Source organism: Aulostomus chinensis, chromosome 12 (genome assembly GCF_037954235.1).
Source record: "Aulostomus chinensis isolate RoL2024-O1b breed Wild chromosome 12, RoL_Achi_v1.0, whole genome shotgun sequence".
NCBI classification, from domain to species: Eukaryota; Metazoa; Chordata; class Actinopteri; order Syngnathiformes; family Aulostomidae; genus Aulostomus; species Aulostomus chinensis.
In genome coordinates, this window is record NC_141331.1 from 26,387,451 (window position 1) to 26,406,809 (window position 19,359).

Consider the following 19,359-nt stretch of genomic DNA (forward strand, 5'->3'; position numbering starts at 1 on the left):
CTGCCCACATGATCCAGGGATGCTGCCATTTAGCTGTTTGCTGTTCCACACTTTAACCCGAGAGCTGCTTCACCAGGGAGCTGAACTCTGGTCGGAGCTGGGGGGCGATGGGTTCTGATCGCTAACTTCCTGCATTCGCCATAATGAATAATGGATTTTACAATCTTAAAAATCTCTCATATGCTTTGATGTTTTGTTCATAATTCAGTCAGTTGTTCAAGGCGCTTCATTGGAGAGAATTAGGATGAGGAAATTATGGCTTCCAGTGGTAATTTTATAAGATTATTGACTTTTATGAAATATTTAATGATTCTTAAAGGCCTTGATGTGTTTGTGCTCTGACATTTTGCTGTTGCGTCCATTCTCCTGTGAGCCTGTTGAAATGATCAATAGGCACACAGACAAGTTGATCATGGAAAGCACAAGTAGCAGTATAAATAGCAGTGCATTTTGCTGAAAAACCACGACTGGCATGCAGCTGCGTGTGACAGAGCTGGTGTAGCAGATGGAAGACCAACTCTGCTCCACCGACACGGTGGATGTCCAGCTCTGCTCTCAACTTCTGCTTGTTTGATCAGAAAACTTATTTTTTCATGTTTTTATAATGTGCTCATAGTTTTGTTTCGTATTGAACTGTAAGCAAAGCTCTGGTCTGTCAGCTTTTAACAAGTGAGACTGTTGGCTCTCCTCTAAAAGGAAAATTGAAATGTGTGAATACTAGCAGGGCCCCCCAGTTCTGCCAGGGACGACATGTAACTTGCGTCTGTGATTGAAACTTCCGTACGTCGTCAGTGGAGTTTCCTGCACCTCTTTAATTAAACCCATAAAAGAAAAGACAGATTTCATGGCACACATTATTGACTGCATTCATTCACACAAAATATCCACTTTAATCCAGATTTGAGATTGGCCTGCTGCAGTTTCCAACCCTGGCAATGACTGTTTTAAATCAAATATCGTAGCGCTGTAGAGACCCGCCAGTGCCTCAGATGTGCTGTCCATTAAGGGCAAGCTTCTGTTCGGAGCATCTATATCTAGAACATCTACATCTATATCCCGAAGTCAGGCATCTCCCAGCCTGTGGGCACTTTATTGGTGGGAAGTTCAGTCCAGCACCTCAGCGAACACAAGCAGCACTGACTGAGCAACTGTCACGAAGGCACCTACAGCAGCAGCTAATTCTGGGCTATCCATTGATTAATCAGTGTGCAAAATCTGCTGTCATTCAGTCAGCATTCTCAAGATGTTTCATATTATTGTATCTTGTTCTCAATCCTTCCATCCATCCACTCGTCTCACACTCCCTCACTGACACACATCCGTCGTGTATCTCTAACTATAGTCAGACTCAAGGCAACTGACATTACTGGCATCCCATGGATCATTCGTTAGTGCAGCTGCTTTTTCAGAGCTGCGCTGTTCAGTCTTTTGGCCTCTCCCACCCCTCCTCTCAGTCTCGCTCGCTTACTCACCCAGCACCCCCCTGCCTTCTCCCTCCTCTCGCTAACCTCTTCCAGGGGATGACTTCACGCTCTGGAAGAGGGCAGCAGCAGCACCGTAGGACTACAGTGGCTACGCCGCGTTAGCATCTGAGATATCTTCCCAGGCAGCAGCGTGGGTTACGACCAACCAGGCAACTCTGCTGGAGAGCAGAGAGAGAGAGAGAGAGAGAGGGAGAGAGAGCGAGAGAGGCACGGAGAATTCAGGGGATAGGTAGTGAGAAAGTGAGAGGATTTGAGAGAGGGAGGAAGAATCATCGAGAGAAGGAGGTTGAAAGTTTGATTGCTTCTGCAATGGGGCCAGGCACTGGTGGCATAGTTTGTGGAGCCACTGAAGAAGCACTCGCTTTGGATTTAATAGGAGGACAATTCGAGAAGCAGAGAGGACAAGAACGGGAGAAAGAGCTCGGACAGGCTGGGAAGAGAGCCGCAGCTCATTGGAGGGAAGCAGTCGAGCTCCAGATGTCTACATAGTACCGTCAGTGGAAACACATGTTGCTGCGAGGCTGTGATGACTTGCAGTGCCGTTACCGCTGCCACCTTGCTGTATGTGTGTGCCTGTCTGGGACTGTGTTGAAACCAATAATGCCTCTTCTCTTGTTGGACTGTGACAGCTCAGCACCAAATAACCCCCAAATCCCACAAGTGACTGGCTTCTCAGAGCTGAGATGAGACTCTAGTCTAATCTAGTAGGTATTTGCCATCAGGAGTCGGATCTTTCCCCTCCAGGTTTTACTGACGCTGTTGGTGGGCTCAAACGAGCGCAGAGACTATTTGAGACGGGGTCAGCGTATCTGAGGAGAGACAATTCGCCATTTTACTGCACCCCAGCTCGCTGGGTGGTGGGTTACAGCAGTGAGTATTAACCCTGCCTGGTACCGGCCGATCTGTTTGTGAAAGTGTTGACAAGAGAATGAGGCAGCATCACCGTTTTGAGTTGAGCGCCAGGTTTAATTAGAATCAAGCGTTGCTGATAAAAGTACATCAGCATCAGGACAAACCACATTTCTGTGTTAAAGGGGGATCTGTTGCAGCGCTCAGTCTAAGCTTGGTTTGGTTTTCAGATTTATATTATAACCAAGGAAATGAAAAGTTTAGAATTCATTTACCTGATCAGCATTACTTCTGTCTACCAGCATGGACCTCTCATATCAGCAAGTCACATCTTGCCTTCTATCATAGGAGGAGAAGTCAGACTGAACAACCCACATTATACTGCATGTAAACTGTTAGTGTGTCGGGGTCTGCTGGCTGAAGATGCTGCTGTAGGCAGAAGCCCCGGCAGTCTGTGACCTGGAGGCTGCAGTTCAAGTTGCTTTGCTCTGTCTCTTGTTGGCCTGCTGCAGCCACCGTAGGAGCCCCATCTTTTTTTAGTTAAAAAATGAATAGTACATTTAAAAAAGAAAAAGTACCAAATATGATTCCAATTGAACTCAAAAGGCAGAAGCTCCAATGAGCTTTAGTTTTCACCCACATCTGTGTGGGTTCGTCTGCCTGTCTGTTAGCAGGATTACGCAAAAGCCACCAGGCTGATCTTCACTAACCGTGGTGACGGGGGTGCAACTTGGGCCAAGCAAGACGCTGTAATAAATCTGTTTAACACAGCCAGGATCATTTTCACATTGGTGTTCTACAAATTGCCCTGCTTGTGCCGTTCCATGATGAAAACAAGACAAACTTGCATGTTGAGGCAGTGCCGTTTTCTTGGTGTACGTGAACATTTTCTCATTGATCGCATTGATAGCAATTCTAGTGGTGTTCGTAGACAACAGACGTTTCAGGTTTACTCCGAGTTTCATTTCTGTCAGGAAATGGTGTGTGATTTTAGTCATGTTTTGCCTCAGCAGCGTGTGGCCCTTTGCTGCACGTCACTCACTTTCTCTCCTGTCTCACACATTTTTCTGTGTCTCTCTGTCATTGCTTTCAAATAAAGGCATAAACAAATACCCCAATAATATTCAAATACAAGTGGAATCCATTGTGTTGCCTGTCAAGTTCATGCGGTTTCATCCCTCGTTGAAGAGCAGACGAGTCCCACAAAAAGTATTCGTCATTCTGAGTTGCGCACGTTCTTCCTTTGGCCACGCTTCATAATTAGGATTTGTGTACTTGTACTTCAGGAGAATTGAAGAAGGATTTTTCTAATTTTCTTGACACTTTATAGACCAACTTGTTGATCCATTGTGATTCATCGATGGTGGAAATAACTGTTAGTTGCTGCCTTAATGTCAGAAGCATCCTGCCTACAGGAGCATCATTAACTCAAGGAAGGGACGCGAAGTAGCCATTCAGAAATAACCTGATCCGTCTCTGCTAAATGACACGGTGTTTTGCTGGCGATCGTGTTCTGAATACTCGTTATGCCACCCTAGAGGGGCACTCTGTGCCATCAACACTTCTGAAATAACACCTTCCACATCACGTTTCTTTGTTATCACTCCTCTGTGAGCAGATCCTCTGTTCCTGTCATGTCCTTCTCAATCAGCTTGTTCAGAGCTTTGAAAGCATTCAGAGTTTAGTCTACGTTTATCTTTTTATGAGACCCTGGCTGAGAAAAGAATGATGGCCAGATGCCTTGTAGTCATGCGTGTGCTCGTGGGAGTGAGTATTCAAGTCACGTACGCCTTGGTGTTTGCTCAATGTTGCTTTGCATTTTTACTGAAAAAGAAATGGAAGAAGAAAACTCCTTTGTTTCGAGCTTGTTTTCTCGTGTTCAAGGTGGTTATAAAAACAAAACCGACACCATCTGTGTTTTCAGTACATTAGAAAGTAACTGACAATATGCAGGAGTCTGTTCAGTACATCTGTCACTATCCAGAGAATGACCTGTTTAAGACTCAGCTCTTCTACCCTGACGTGATGGTTTCTTCGTCCCAGGAGACGTCACATTGACAAACATGTCATCTGCTCTGGTTTTGCAGGTACACAGGAAGATCCGGGAGGACTCAGACATGGCCCAGGATTCCCTGCAGTGCCTTGCCCAGCTGGCTTCCATGCATGGGCCCATCTTCCCAGATGAAAGTGCTCAGGTGTCCTACCTGGCCCACCTGGTGGAGGGTCTGCTCAGCATGATCAACGGGTCAGTGGTCCACAGTCAGTCACAGCAGAGTGGATTGTCCCTGCTAGTCCAGGAGTAGACTTTCGTGTTTCTCCCATTTGTTGTCACTCCAGTGGGATGTTGAATCTGTGTTGGCAGTTTTTCCCAACGGGGTGTGCAAGGTGTAACGTCATATAGTTACGTCGTACAAACGTAGTCAGGAACTGAGAAACACGGCAACGGTCCAGTTTAGCAAGACTGAAGTCTCCGTCGAAGTCCCTCTGATTCCTCACTGGCTTGTTCATGGATCTCACATTGCTCATAATAAGAGAGCAGAGATGCGGTTTACCAGTCTCACCGTCCTTCTCCTCTGCTTCCTCTGCGTCCTCGTAGCTCATGCAGGATGTGTGTTGTTGTGGTCACCGTGATGGCCGGGCAGTGGTTGAACCAATGAAACGTGGAGTTTCTTCTGAAGAAGTTTAGCCGCAAATGAAGGTGAATTGGGAAAAAAAATCACAGTGAAAAATGGGGCAGAACCCCCGTGGCTTCTTGAGAGAGGGTGCAGCTCAAGTAAGGCACTGTTCCCGGTAATAATATAAACAAGTGTAAAAGAAACAGGAGACGCAACCGGGGGCTCAATGGAAGATAGAGTTGTGATATCCTGTCTCCTGTACTGTTAATCTCCTTATGGCGTCCTAGCATCTGACGAGGCTCACGACATCTGGGTTCCTGGATCATGTTTAAGGACCTAGTGGGACTTATTGCAACACAATTCCAGGGCAGTCCCTTGTGTTGTTGGGGTGGTTTCACTCTGACGGCAGCTTGTTGAATCAAGTGGTGGTCTTTGTGTTTCTGCTTGGACCTTGAAGGGAAGAGGAGACATCTTGAGCAACCAAGAGCTGACATCAGGGAGCAGCTCGATGTTCGAACCCCTCAGCCACCTTCTTTTGTCGTCTGCTAGCTGCTGTCCACCTATTTCCATCAGTCCCACTCATCTCTCTGCTGTTCTCCTTCCACAGTCTGCAAAGTCTTATGATTGATATTCTGTAAAACCTTTATGATCACGATTCTGACAGAAAAGGTTTTCGAAAAAGGCTCTAGTTTCACGTCTCCACTCCCACGACATCAAGCTAAATTAGTGGAGACAATGTTGAGCTGCCTTTAAAAGCTTTTTTCAGTGTAAATCACATGAAGTCTGAATTTGGACAAACGTCACAAAACATTGAAGACTCGTGATCAGAATCCTTCATTGATTTACCACATCAGATAAAAAGGATTTTTGAACACGTTTTTCTAATGGCTCAGAGGTAGAGAGGCCGTCTCACAACTGAAGGGTCGCTGGTTCGATCCTCACTTCCCCCGGTGACCATGTCCAAGTGTCCTTGAGCAAGATACTGAACCCCTGATTGCCCCCCGCAGCCCTCAAAGGATAAGGGGTGTAGAAAATGGATGGATGGATGTCTTTCTAATAGGAAATTTAACTCTGTTTTAGAAAGATGACTTGATTTGTCTCGTACATTTCCTGTAGGTTTCACGCTTTGCTCCAAATCTGCCGTCCATTTATGCTGCAAGTATTGTAGCACCCAAAGGTCAGGACCAGTTAAATTGCCACTGGCCACATGTTTATCCTCCTGCAGTCTCTCAAGAATTGGAGGTTTAAATTCGGTCTCAAATGTCAGCAGCCAAAGTCGGCCGCAGCAGTGTGACTCATGCTGCACTGTACCATTTCAGCTTTATTTACAGGAAGTTATTGCTGTTTGAATCTGTGTTTTTTGATGGCCTCTGATTCTCCCCCTCCGTGAGACTGCTGAGAGAGGGGAATATCCTGCCTTCTAACAAACAGTCATCAACATGTGTTTCTTGGTTTCCTCCGAAATCAAATTTATGAGAAAGTGGATCAAATTAAGTTTTTATTCTCACACAGTGTTTTTTCTTTCCAACCAGAAAGGAAAAGTATACAGTAAACACTGAATACTACAATGATGAAGTAGTTTGTCTCTACTCTAATTTATTATGACCTACCTGAGCATGATGATAAATTCATACGGCCTGACCGATTCCGGCCAGGAGCCCAGCAGAGTCTAAGATCCCGAGTCCTAATGAAACCCACCTGGCACAAGCCTGATGTCTTCAATCTGTGTTGGGTCTTTCTAGTTGTAACTGAGGTCAGGGTTCATTCAGGGTTCTGCTCATCAGTTGCAAGGGGCAACAAGAAGTAATGACAAATATTGGGTTTTGTGTGAGGGTTTCCTCTGCGCTTTCATTGTCAGAGCCATTTCAGGTTGTTTTCAACCACTTCAGCCACTTTGAGAGGACAGTGTGTCACCAATGACTTCTATAAATCAGCATTTATTTGAGCAGTGCAGTGATGAACTGCGTTTTAATTTGCAAGGTATTTAATTTGCTGGAGTAACGACAAGCAGACACCTTGTTCTTTATCCAACAACAGTTAATCAGACGACACACAAGTATTGAAAGGACAGATTTAAAAGCGAACCAACTGATTTAAAGGTCAAGTTCCAATAAAAGTAGATAAAATGAATGAATATGTTCACAAGAAGAAGAGAAGAAGCTGAACACAACAGCTGGATCAGAAGCACAAATTCAGGCAGACTGACCATCGTCCAGCGCCGGGTCTGACCATGAACGTGAGGAATGACGAGTGCTGGTGGAGTGTGACAGAATCAACGTTGCCTCAAGTATTCACACGACCCCGACTCAGCCAGAGCAGCGTGTCAGGAGCTTTTGTGTGTGCTGTGTAGTGTGACACTCTTACAACAATATTGAGCTAATTTATTCAAGCTAATTTTCTTGCCGCATTATCGCATTCATACACCAGGTTCTGTCTGAACTGTGCTCGGCACATATTGGCCTCTTCTTGTTCTTAGTTATCTTTTTCTTTTCCGAGCGCAAGACTGCCAACATCACACACAGAGCTGCGGTAGCCACGATCGACACTCCGCCTCCTCAATGACCTGTGAACCTGTCATGACAGCAGCATCCGATGACGAGTCAGACCAGGCCTGTAGGGTTGCCAGTCTGAGATGGTGGCCTCGTGACAGACAATCCAGTAATAAAACACACATAGACAGAAAAAAATCGAATGATTATTGAAAATAACGATGCACTCAATTAAAATGTAAAGAGCTACGATAAAACCACTGCTCGTCCAGGCTCGTGACCAGGTTGCCACTTCTGCATTTCAGTTGCAGTCCCTTTTGAAAGAGACAGTTTGGCGCGTTGATGTGAAGTAGAACTAAGACTCAGAACTAAGAGGGCATTATAAAGTGCTGCTTGCAGTGACTCACTTATTCACCAAACGGATTTTTATTAATCTGTAGTTTTTCTGTGAAAATGTGTCATTAATCATGATGATCAAAACAATCATTACGATGTAACACTTCATTCAGTGTTTGCTTGTGTCAGTGGTTTACCGTTCTAGCTTCAGTCCGTCTCTGTAGATGAAGCCTGTCAAATGAAGCATGGATAAATGATAATGAAGATGGAAAGCGGGACTGAGTGGAACCCAGCAGAGCTCAGACCTGAGGTCTGCTGGCCTGTGTGGCCCTCAGGGAGTCTGGCTGCTGAAAAAAGGTTATTGCTTTCCCTTGTTTTTTCATCCCTGCATCTTCATTACTCATAAAGAAACAGACGCATCTAAATGCCAGTAGATGCATTGCACATGCTCTCTAGTGTTGAGCTCGGTTTATTTAGCTGAAAATCCCTGTCTGAGCTGGGTGTTGGGAGCTCAGCAGCAGAGGAGGTAGATCCAGTCTGTGTATGTAAAGCCTGCAGTATGTACACTCAATCCTGACTCAGCTGGTTGGCTTCAAAGACGCGCTACCAAAGTGGCAAACGTTCCTTTAACCTATAAATTAAATGAGACCACATGAAACATTGACCCTGAACATGACTCGATCATGCATGTTCAAGCCAGATTCTTCAAGTGGCATTTGGTGATGACGCGTTTTTACTGGTAGTAGACTTGGGAGGCCATGAGAGTCTGTCTCTTTAAAGCCAAGCACCTGCCCACAGCAGCTCAACTCGGTGGTTTTTGTCCGAGCTTGCAAGCCGAGGTCACGTGAAGAAAGAGAGCTTGTAATCTTGTGTTAAGAAACGTCATGAGTCGCGTGAGCGTGCGGCTCAGCTAACAGGGCGGTTGTTGCTGCCTGTGGCCCAGGGACCCACAGTAAAACATATTGGTGCTTTGTTTGTAGGAGCTTGGTGAGGCAGCTGTCATTCAAAGGTTTGTTTTGTTTTCAAAGGGTCCATCGTCTTAGACCAGGACAAAATATGGAAAGGGAGAGGCGCATCTCCTCAGAACGAGTGTTCGAGGAGTCTTTCTCATTCCCATCTTGAAGCTTCACTTGCTTGTGTGACTAGCAGCATGTCAGGGGGTCGCACCTCCTCTACAACAGAACTACCAGCTTCGCCCGTGAGCTGATCCATGGTGGTGGCTCGGGGTGACAGGAGTGTCTCTGGATTCACAGATTTGATGACCTCAGTTTGAATGTCGAATCACTGTTGAGAGAAAACACACCGCGAGCTTCACTTCTCACTCTCATCAGTGGCTAACTCCCCTGACGAGGCCCCGTTTTTAGGGCCGCTTGTCTGTTGTGGAGGGTTGTGGCTGGGGCCAAGGGAGAGCCAGGATCCAGGCAGATTTTCCGTGTGGCGTGTAAATGTCAGAGGACAATTTGACACCTGGCAGGGAAATGCTTCAAAAATGGGAATTGAATCAAATATCTTGGGAGATCACCTGTAAACAGAACTGAAGGAGAAGTCTGGTTCGGCGAAGGAGCTCCAGCTCAGACCGTCTCGACTCCTACAATCAGAGATTCCAATCTGCAAAATTCAATAGAGCAACCAAATCAAATGACGCTCTTCCGTCGTGCTACCCACTGTTGTGAATGTAAACACATGTTTGCTATGGTCTGCTTTGTCGACTGTTTTTAATTCATCACCACAATGTGTTGTTATTATTATTATTATTATTATTATTATTCATGTTTGACACGCAACACAAAGCGGCTGCATTTCCTCTCATTTCCTTGCTTTGGCAGGTAAGGGGATGGTTTGGCTGGTAGCTTGTTTCACCAACCAGACATTTAGCTGGTGAGCTGGAAAGTTGATTGTGGACCAATGAGAGGACTCATGACATTTTGGGGGCGGAGCCGTTGAGTCGTCCTGGTATTCCTTTGTTAAAACTGTGTTGACAGTGAACAGCTGTACTGATTGTGACTGATGGAGAACAGGACCTCCAGTACCCAGTCAAAGCCAGTGGATGGGGACTGGCAGGCCTGATGTCTGAGCCACTGTGATCAAGTCTGATGATAAACATGTTAGAACAGTTTCAAACAGCAGCCTGCTGGCAGAGATCCACCTCAGACAGCTTCTCTGGTGACTGACATGCTTGTGGGTTTCGATGATGTTCAGTCTGTAGTCAATATGTTTTCCAGCACAAACGATTCTGAAGGCTCCCACCAAATTGCTGGGTATGCAGATGTCTGCCTCGAGCCTCCACATACACGGTGTCACGGTGCAGGCTTCATCGCCCCGGCCCTCGCCTACAGAGAGCACAACACAAGCTGTATTGTCATTGTCTGCATGCGGTGCATCTATTTATGGCAAGATGTCATGGGTACATAGTGTGTGTGTGTGAGTGCGTGTGTGTTATTTAGCAGCAGAAGTATTGAACATTGGTTCGTGGGCGTGTCTGTCATCAGAGCGGTTCTGATCTTAGTTAATGGGCTGTGCTCTGTTGTATAAATGACTGAAACAGGCGCACGCACACACACACACACACACACACACACACACACACACACACACACACACACTTGCATGGGCACACCAGCTTTCTCTCAGCCAACGTGATTCAGTGAGTAAGGGTCTGTCCCTCTCCCTCTGTCACAGGCTCTACTCGCCCCCTCCCTCCTCTCCTGCTCTGTCTGTAATCACCTATTCTTGGAGCTTTTTTCCAATTGCCTCATCGGAAAACCATGCGGAGAGGGATGGCCGATCTGCAGTGATTGAACAGTTCTGCTCACAATTTAACTCCATCTGATAGGGGTTAGCAAGGCCTCTCACACAATGTTCCACTGCGACTGGAGACATGTTCGACATGTCAGTTAAAACAGGAGTTTCGGATCTTTGTTGAATGCTATTTTGGTGCTGCAGCAACGAGGCGTGAAAGACCAAACACACATGAAGCCTTCGAGGTGTGGTTGTTTTTGTTAGGGGGGGAGCGTATTTAAGCTTATTTTATTAGCAGGAACAGAAATCTACCACAATGTAACCCTAACAAGTGTGTGGGGCAGATGCTGAGTGCTCAGCCAGTGAGCAGCCATTTGTTGCTTAGAGGAACGTCAGTCTGTTTGTCGGGCTGAGTGAAGGCGTGCGGTGCGTTCACGCTGGGGCCGTGAGTCAGCACCAAATCCTACTTTTACTATAAAGAAGTTCTTTATGTCGTCTGTCAGTCGGGTGTGAACCCACACAGGCCTTCATTTATATTCATGCAGTTGTTTGGTGCAGAGTTTTTTTATTTGCAGCCTTCACAGCTCAGTTCTTGCTTTTATTGATACGTGCGGTTGTATAATTGTGTGCTGGTATCCTTCAGTACAGCCTGTGACGTGGGGGGGCATCGCTCTCCAAGTATGTCTCACTCCTGTAAAGGTTCCATATTCTTACAGATAGAATTTCCAGCTCGGTTTCCATGATTCACTATTTTTGGGCTTTTTTATTTATTTTTTTGTCTGAATCCCCCCCCCCCCCCCCCCCCCATTATGGTCTCCCTCCATCCCTCTCACGCACCAGGAGCTTGTTGTAGTTTCTTCCCCCACTGCCAGTTTGTGTCTTTAATGTAATTAATCAGCTCTGAATTAGAATATTCGTGCAGTCCTGTGACATGGCACACTGAAATGAGACATTCTACACATCCAAACGTTAGAAGACATGAAATCCTTTTTGGTTTAAAGATCACTTTTTTCTCGGAGAAACCATCAAACCTGATGTTCTACCACTTCTTTCTCCCCCTGATAGCAGACCCTTTATGATTAGTGAATGTTTGGTTTTTATGAGCACGAGATGTTTCCAGTTTCACAGTCATACTGTCGTGTGTTTGCATTCTGAACCCAAATCACCTCCAGACCAGCGTCACACTCAGACGTCCTTCTGATAAACTACACGTATGTCATGTTGCTCAAGAGGACTGATGACCACCACGTCACATGTCTGAGTGGACTTAACACTGCTCCCAGACACCCATCGCTCCCTGACGAGGCAATAACTTGATGATGAGATGAAATCAAAGAAAACTTCAGATCTATATTAGAATTTTGAAATCTTTGGTGATGAACCAACAGCTGCTAAAATGACACTTGGTCAACTCTACTTGGGGTTTAGTAGAGATCATTCTGTGTGTGTGTGTGTGTGTGTGTGTGTGTGTGTGTGTGTGTGTGTGTGTACATGTATGCATGTATGTAAATATATATATACTCTGTGTATATATGGATATTTATATAGATTTTTATATATGTGTATATATAGATGTATGTGTATGTATGTATATATGTGTGTATATATCTGTATATACATGTATGTATGTGTGTATATATATATATACTCTGTATGTATGTATATGTTTGTATATATATACATATGTATGTATATGTGTATGTGTATATATACATATATATATGTGTGTATATACGTATATATATGTATATATGTGTGTATATGTATGTGTATGTATATATAAAATGAACATATGCATCTTTGTCGTTAAACATGAGCTCATTCATCCAGAGACTGAAGCGGTAGAACTTTGTTGTCGCACTTCAGTGTTGCCCTCCAGCCTCCAGCCCTCTCTCTCCTGTGTTTATCGCTGGAATCTTCTGATCTAAGTTATTGAAACATTGCAGGATTTTTTTCTTGTAATTTTGGGCTCACGTTACTTCCTGCGTGAGCTGAGGCTGCTGTAGTGCCAGTTAGCAAGTGTCCCTGTTCTGCCACTCTGAACTAAGACGGTGAACGTGGCCAACTTTAGCTACATCAGCTTTGGCAGTGTGCACATGCCAACATGTGACCTGGGTGTCTGCACTCAAAGCACAGGCCTGCACGGGCTCATGCAGCTGCAGATGCCCCTGTCAGTGACAACAGTTTCTCTGTAAACAACTTTTAACAGCGATCAAATGCTGTGTATATCAACTTGGAGCCCCGATTGTTGTAAATATGAGCTTGTATGAAAACGTGTGTTGGCTCCTCACCACGTGCCATAGGTCACAGTTGTGCAGGTGCTTCACAGTTCTGATTACAGACATTTTCTTATCCAGTTTTCAAAAACCGATGACACATGAACAGAATATTTGAGTGTGTCCACACCTGTAGCTCCGTGCTTCATGGTATGATCTCTTCAAACGTGTAATTACAGCCTCCCACCGTCGACACTGTGCATCTTGCTGTACCATGAGGCAGAGAAATAAAAGTAATGTCAGAGGCAGCTGTGGGAACGGCTCAGGGTCAAGTTGCCCATGAGTTTTGGTAAAGGATCAGTTTTTATGGCTGTGCCAAACCTCACTCACCAGCGGGTGAACTGGAAGTTGACCCCAGCGTAGCCTCAGCCTCACCCTGAGGACTGGAAAAAGTCCCTCAGGCCAAAGCCGTGGGTTGGACTTGGAAAAGCAAGCGTTTGATCTGACTTCATCTGCACTGTCAAGACAGTGCTATCAAGTTTTACCACTCACCGTACCGCCGGTAGCCGTGCCAAGCTACAGTACATGCTATGCTTTGTTTTGCCGATGTTTCATATTTTAAATCTTCCAGCAGTATATTTTTAAAACTATATACTGGACTATAAAACTGCTATATAGAGTAAGTATATCATCATGATTTATCATCTCTATTCCCAGGATTGAGATCGAGGACTCGGAGGCAGTGGGCATCTCCAATATCATCTCCAACTTGATCACCATGTTCCCACGAAGCATTTTAACAGCGCTGCCCAGCGACCTCTTCACCTCTTTCATCAACTGCCTCACACTGCTTACATGCTCCTTCGGACGAAGCGCCGCCCTTGAGGAGGTGGTGAGTAAAATCTGCTTCAGCTGCCTCGCCATTCCAGGAGCAGACTTTTAGTTCAGCTCAGCCTCTAACGTGAGAGTCACACAACTGTCCACAGAAATCACCCTGTACGCTGCATGACGATGAAAAAGAAAACTAACGAAACAACTTTCCCCTCGAAAATCCCCATCGGTAGGCAGTGTTACATACAGAAGCAACTGTAACTGTGTCTACACACCGTGTGTGTGTGTGTGTGTGTGTTGTTGCGCTACTCTCTCTACTGACAACTTCATTTAGAAGGAGTTCCAGCTGCAAATGTTCTGAGGGTACTTCTGGAAAACACACAGCATGGTATCAGTGCAGTACATCTTCTCCTCGCTGTCTCCGCGTCCTCACCTGAACACTTTAGTAGAGGAAGACTGAATGATCCTCATGAGCTGATGTTCTGACGAACCCTCGTACAAGTGATTGTTTGTTTCACCTTAAATGTTCCTGGTTGATTCACAGTTAAATTCAACATCGATCAGAATAGCAAAATAACAACTTTACTTAGGCTAAAAATAAAGTGCATCAGTTTGTATTGAAAGTGGACGCTCACGAATGGTGGTCATTTTGACCCAGCGTTCTCTAGATTGCGGCGCTTCAACTCGCGTGTATTAATAATCCATACGTCTGTGACGATCAAACACGCGTTCTTCCTCTGCTACTCTACCGGCTATGTAGGAGTGCTGAGATGACGATGAGGGATGCTGAAGCCCCCTATAAAGGGCCTGAAATGGCCACTGACAAGGGCCGGTTCAGATCAGTAAGTCACAATGCATCAGAACACTTTCAGAAGGTTTCTGCAGACAAACTTGCTGCAGGTAATTGAAAGCAGGTGAGTTTAAAAATGATTCGCCATGTCAGAAGTGCAAGTTGCATCCAGTGGTGCAGTGAATCACTGGTCTGAAGTGGGCTGCACACAGACTTGTATGACCACTGTCCACCAGCTGAGACGCCACGAACCGGCATCAGAATTAGACCCTGAAGCGATTAAACGAGGTGGCCTGGTCTACCTTGGCGTCATCGCGGCAGCCCAGCCTGGGTCTCTTTCTACAGTGATGGCACCAGAGTACATGAGGGGTGGAAGGCAGGTTGGTGGAGGAAATGCCTGCCTTGAAACCTTCGCTTCACTGGGGTGCACCTGGATGATTCTTTGTTGATGGCAACTAAAACCACAAACACGACCAGATTGCTTTTTTCTGAATGTATGTGATGCGCTGCTCAGACTGACGAAAGAGATGCTGACCCAGACGAATCTTGACCTGTCAGGTTTTTGTGAAGGTAGCAACTAGTTGGCATTAGTTGCATTAGTGCGACAAATGTCTGGATTATCTATCACGCTCAGCCAAGCGTCTCTGTCCCCGTCTTCTCCCGTTCAGCTGGATAAGGACGACATGGTGTATATGGAGGCCTATGACAAGCTGCTGGAGTCGTGGTTAACACTTGTGCAGGACGAGGAGCATTTTCCCCGCGGCTGCTTCGTCCAACCAGCAATCCAGGTCTTCAACTCTTACATCCAGTGTCACTTAGCTGCTCCAGACGGCACCCGCAACCTGGTGAGACTCAGCTCACTTCCTGTCTTTGCTCCTGGCAAACTCTGTGCTGAGGGACAGAGTACACTAAGTTGAGATCTTGGCATTTTAAAGAACATGTGGAACTAGAAATACTGCAGACCTCATTAAAGACACACTAACATAGGCTCCCACTGCTTCCCTCCGCTCCATCACGCTTCCTTCCACACAACCATCCTCTCCTCAGTCAGTCAACGGCATAGCGACTCATGACGAGGAGGAGATCAACGAGCTGCAGGAAGACGACAGAGAGCTGTTCTCAGACCAGCTCTCCAGCATAGGCATGCTGGGACGAGTGGCTGCTGACCACTGTATCCCCCTGCTCACAAGGTACACATCCTGCTGGTGATGATGATGATTGTTCTCCAATTCATCAGTATTTTAAACTCTTTACGTCCTTTCAGACTTGATCATTTGTCTCGTGACTTCCCCCTGCAGTCTGCTGGAGGACCGGGTGACTCGGCTGCATGGTCAGCTCCAGAGGACCCAGCAGCACCTCTTGGCCTCGACAGACCTTGGATCAGTGGACCGCAAAGTGCTGGATGACCTCTATGAGGATATCCACTGGCTTATACTGGTCTCAGGTCAGCAGCAGATCTAGAATCTTTGGCTCAAAGATTTTTAAAGAAAAATTCTTCTGATAGTCTGTTTTCTATTCGCCCTCCTGGATTCACTTTTATTCCTCCTCACTGATGAAACCCGGCGTCAGGGGCCTTCCATTTGTGGGTGTCTGTCCCTGTGTGACACCTCGGCCACCTAAAGGTCAACATCAATGTGACGTTATTGTTCTGAGGGTAAAAATAATGGCCACTGTTCAATACCATCTCAGTAAAGACAATTAGAATCAAGTCAGCTGAATTCAGTGAGGGTCTGGACAGCGTCATGTTGTCAAGCTGGGACAAACGTGGATGTAAGTTGCACTCGTTGGCAGAGACAAACACAAATACACCCTGAAATTGGATTAAAGCTTTGCTAGGGTGGAGGATTTGATCCCTCTTCTTTAGATTTATTTCACCAGTATTAAATAATGAATAATAAATTAATAAATGTGTTTTTTTTAAGTCTGACTTGTTAAAGTTATGTAGGTTTTATTCTATTTTTCCCAGCGAGAGCCAGTTACAGACAGGTTTAGTTTTCCTGGATGATCTCACACGTTTAAAAATATGCACAGTACTTGTGAGAAGTCAGTGAAGGTCGCCGCGATGTTCAAATGATGCCAACACGCCGCATTCTTATGTCTGCACATGCTTCACATATTCCTTCTGCAGAAGCTCAGATTCCATGAAACCAATTTTATTTGTGCAGAACAGGGAACTGAAGTTGTGTGTTTGAGTTCATGACACCTTCTCTGAATCAGCTTCAATAAAGGTGTGTAAAGCCATACTTAGCTTTTATGGTCCATTTTTGTACCTGTGGTTAACCAACTGTTTAACAGATAACGGAAGTACAACTACAATCAGAAATAGTCATAAGACAACAGCAATAGGAGTAGAAATGATCAAGAGTGAAAAAATGAGTCTTCAGGAGTCGAATTAAAGAGCATTCCAGTCGGTCAGGGCATCCCAATATTATTATCTCAGTCTCACTTTCATTCAGATTTAGAACTTTTGACTCCAGGGTTTGATGTCTTTAAGCAGTCGTCAAAGACAGCATAAACTCTAATAAGTGAAGCTTCCTTCAAATCTGTATACAAATCTAAAATACAAATGTATTCTGTACTTTCAACCACGAAGTATCTCTCTGGAGACCCTCGATGCACGAAGCCCCAGGCTGTGTAACCACGTGGAACTGTCTGTACTCCCTGCAGGTTATTTACTGGCAGACGACCCTCAGGGCGAGACCCCGTTGATCCCTTCGGAGGTGATGGAGTTCTCCATTAAACACTCAACAGAAGTGGATATTAATACCACGCTACAAATCCTGGGGTCACCGGGGGAGAAGGCCTCCTCCATACCGGGCTGCAACCGCACAGACTCCGTCATCAGGTGAGAAGATGTTGAAGCACCTGTCGCTCACTGCTGGTCCCACCGACGGCGGGGGTTTCTGTAGGCTGCGACCAGAGCAAGACGGTGGTGTGAATCCACCAGATATGTTTTCAGAAGCATTCCAGAACCATGTAGCTGCATCCAGCTGGACGGAGCAGATCGAAGTGGGTGACGCAGGACATCTGGTAAATGTTCAAACAAACAACCTGGACCAGTCCCAGTCACAAATGAGGTCACTGCATCAACCTGGTAACCAGTGTCACCAGGCCAGAGGTACACTGGTCATTCAAAAGGTTCAACTCACAGAACACAAGTTGGGTGGATTCAACCATGTGAATATTAGGCTCCAGCACAACGAAGTAGGAAATGAGTGCTACGATACCTACAATTATATCAGATCGTCTGTTTAACTACGGAGCAGATTTATCCTGGGTAGGATCATAAAATTCCTGCCAATTAAGGGAAAAGCAAATTTCCATTATTAAGGTAAAGCATGTTGTCTGCTTGGAAAAATTCAGGCAAAGTAGTTTTAACAACAGGATGTAGCTTTCTGCAGTCCCCAAGCTCAACACAGTGTGTTTGTGAGGGAGAGACGCTCCAGTCTGGTCTACAGCTGCTGCTTTTCCACTGTTAGCCTAACTGTGGTCCATCTGTGAGGCTCTCGTCTGCAAATGTGTTGAAAAAAGTCACGTTTTTCTCCCTGTCACCACCAGGTGGGGCTGTGAGTAACTCCCACCTGGAGGAGTATGCGTAAGAGTAAAAACCACATGTAACTGCAAAGCTGCTGGCACAAGGAATACTACCTGCTTGGCCGAGACTCTGAGTCATATCGTCATGTTGGTATCAGCTCATGCTGAGTCAGTCAATCAATCAAAGGTGCCCCGTAAACCCCCACGACCTGCTCCAGCACTGTAGGGGGCAGTATTGCATGCAATTATGATGCATGCCCAACAAACTTTGACCCAGTGGAGAACCTGTGCAATGACATCATCTTGTTTCAAACTCAGTACGTATTTTTAGCGATTGGTTAAAACGTCCGTCGGCAATTACCAGTCATCAATGAAGGACAGTAAAAGCATTCAGACAGCAGAGCAAGAATGTGCTAAATTCAAGCAAGACTGAAACAGACTCAGTCCAAGTGAACCTGCTCACGTTGTGTCACACCCTCAACAGCGGGTGAGTGTAACTTTACAGTCCAAAACATCATCGACTCGCTATCTAACTAACTACTGAGAAACTTGTAGCTTGTAGCAGCGGCTAAAGTGAGCCATTATTTGCATCTAGCGGTGGAGGCTGAGTGTTCAGCAGTCTGTGTTTCTGCACTACCATGTAAGGCCAGGTTTGGGAAGCTCCTGAAGCTGTTGCTTCTAGACACTGTTGATTGAGAGAGTTCTTTTTTTAAGTTTTTTAAATCAAAATTTCTCCCAGCTCGTACGTTGTTCCTTTAAACTGACATGTAGCTGGATGTCAGCAGTCAGCAGGTCTGACTCTGCTCACCCTGACCCTGTTCCTTAGATGTCTCCTCAGAGTTACAGGTTGAATTGGTTTTAGACGCCGGCTGGGAAGTCTGTTGGCTTGGCAGAGTAATGATGGAGTTTTCATTATTTCCGAGTGTCTGATGAGCTAAATCCTCACATGTTTTGATAAACTGAGTTTTCAGCTTTGAAAATGTGCACTTCTTGCAGCAGGTCTGCCAAAGTGTATTTATTTATTCAGCGCTTGCCATAATTAGATGATGAACTAGTGCCAAAAGATCTGCTGGTTGGAGCAGTTTGAGTTATCAGCGCTGGAATGGATGTGGCGTTTACTTCTGCTGTTGAAATAATCGGAGCAAGTGTTAGGAGTGCATCGCAGCCCAGAGGGACGCTTCATACCTGCAGGGAGATTGGAGCTCGGCTCTGGGACGCAGGTCCCTGACCACTGCACCACAAGCAGCAGGACAGAAGCGTTAGACTAAAAACACTCACACCCTCTGTTTCTGGAGTTGTGGGACTGGAAATACAGTAGGATTCCGCTGGGTGATCGGAGACCAAAAATAAAATGTGGTGCAAAGTATATCTCCAGGTGTTACCAGTCTAGTTGGTTTTAAACCTTTAACAACAGTTGTGCGCCCCAACAAACAGGATGCTTGAGTGAGTGTACAGATAATCGCAGTGACGACAATA

The 19,359-nt window shown here is 45.6% G+C and overlaps 1 protein-coding gene across 1 annotated transcript in view; it reads left to right on the forward strand.

Annotated features, from left to right (window-relative positions):
* xpo4 (exportin 4) overlaps positions 1–19,359 on the forward strand; it is a 60,521-nt gene that overhangs the window by 29,098 nt on the left and 12,064 nt on the right. The window contains exons 8-13 of the mRNA XM_086220962.1: positions 4,421–4,578; positions 13,446–13,620; positions 15,018–15,194; positions 15,397–15,539; positions 15,648–15,793; positions 17,017–17,194. Of these exons, the coding sequence (XP_086077088.1) occupies positions 4,421–4,578; positions 13,446–13,620; positions 15,018–15,194; positions 15,397–15,539; positions 15,648–15,793; positions 17,017–17,194 (977 nt within the window). The remainder of the gene's footprint in view (positions 1–4,420; positions 4,579–13,445; positions 13,621–15,017; positions 15,195–15,396; positions 15,540–15,647; positions 15,794–17,016; positions 17,195–19,359) is intronic.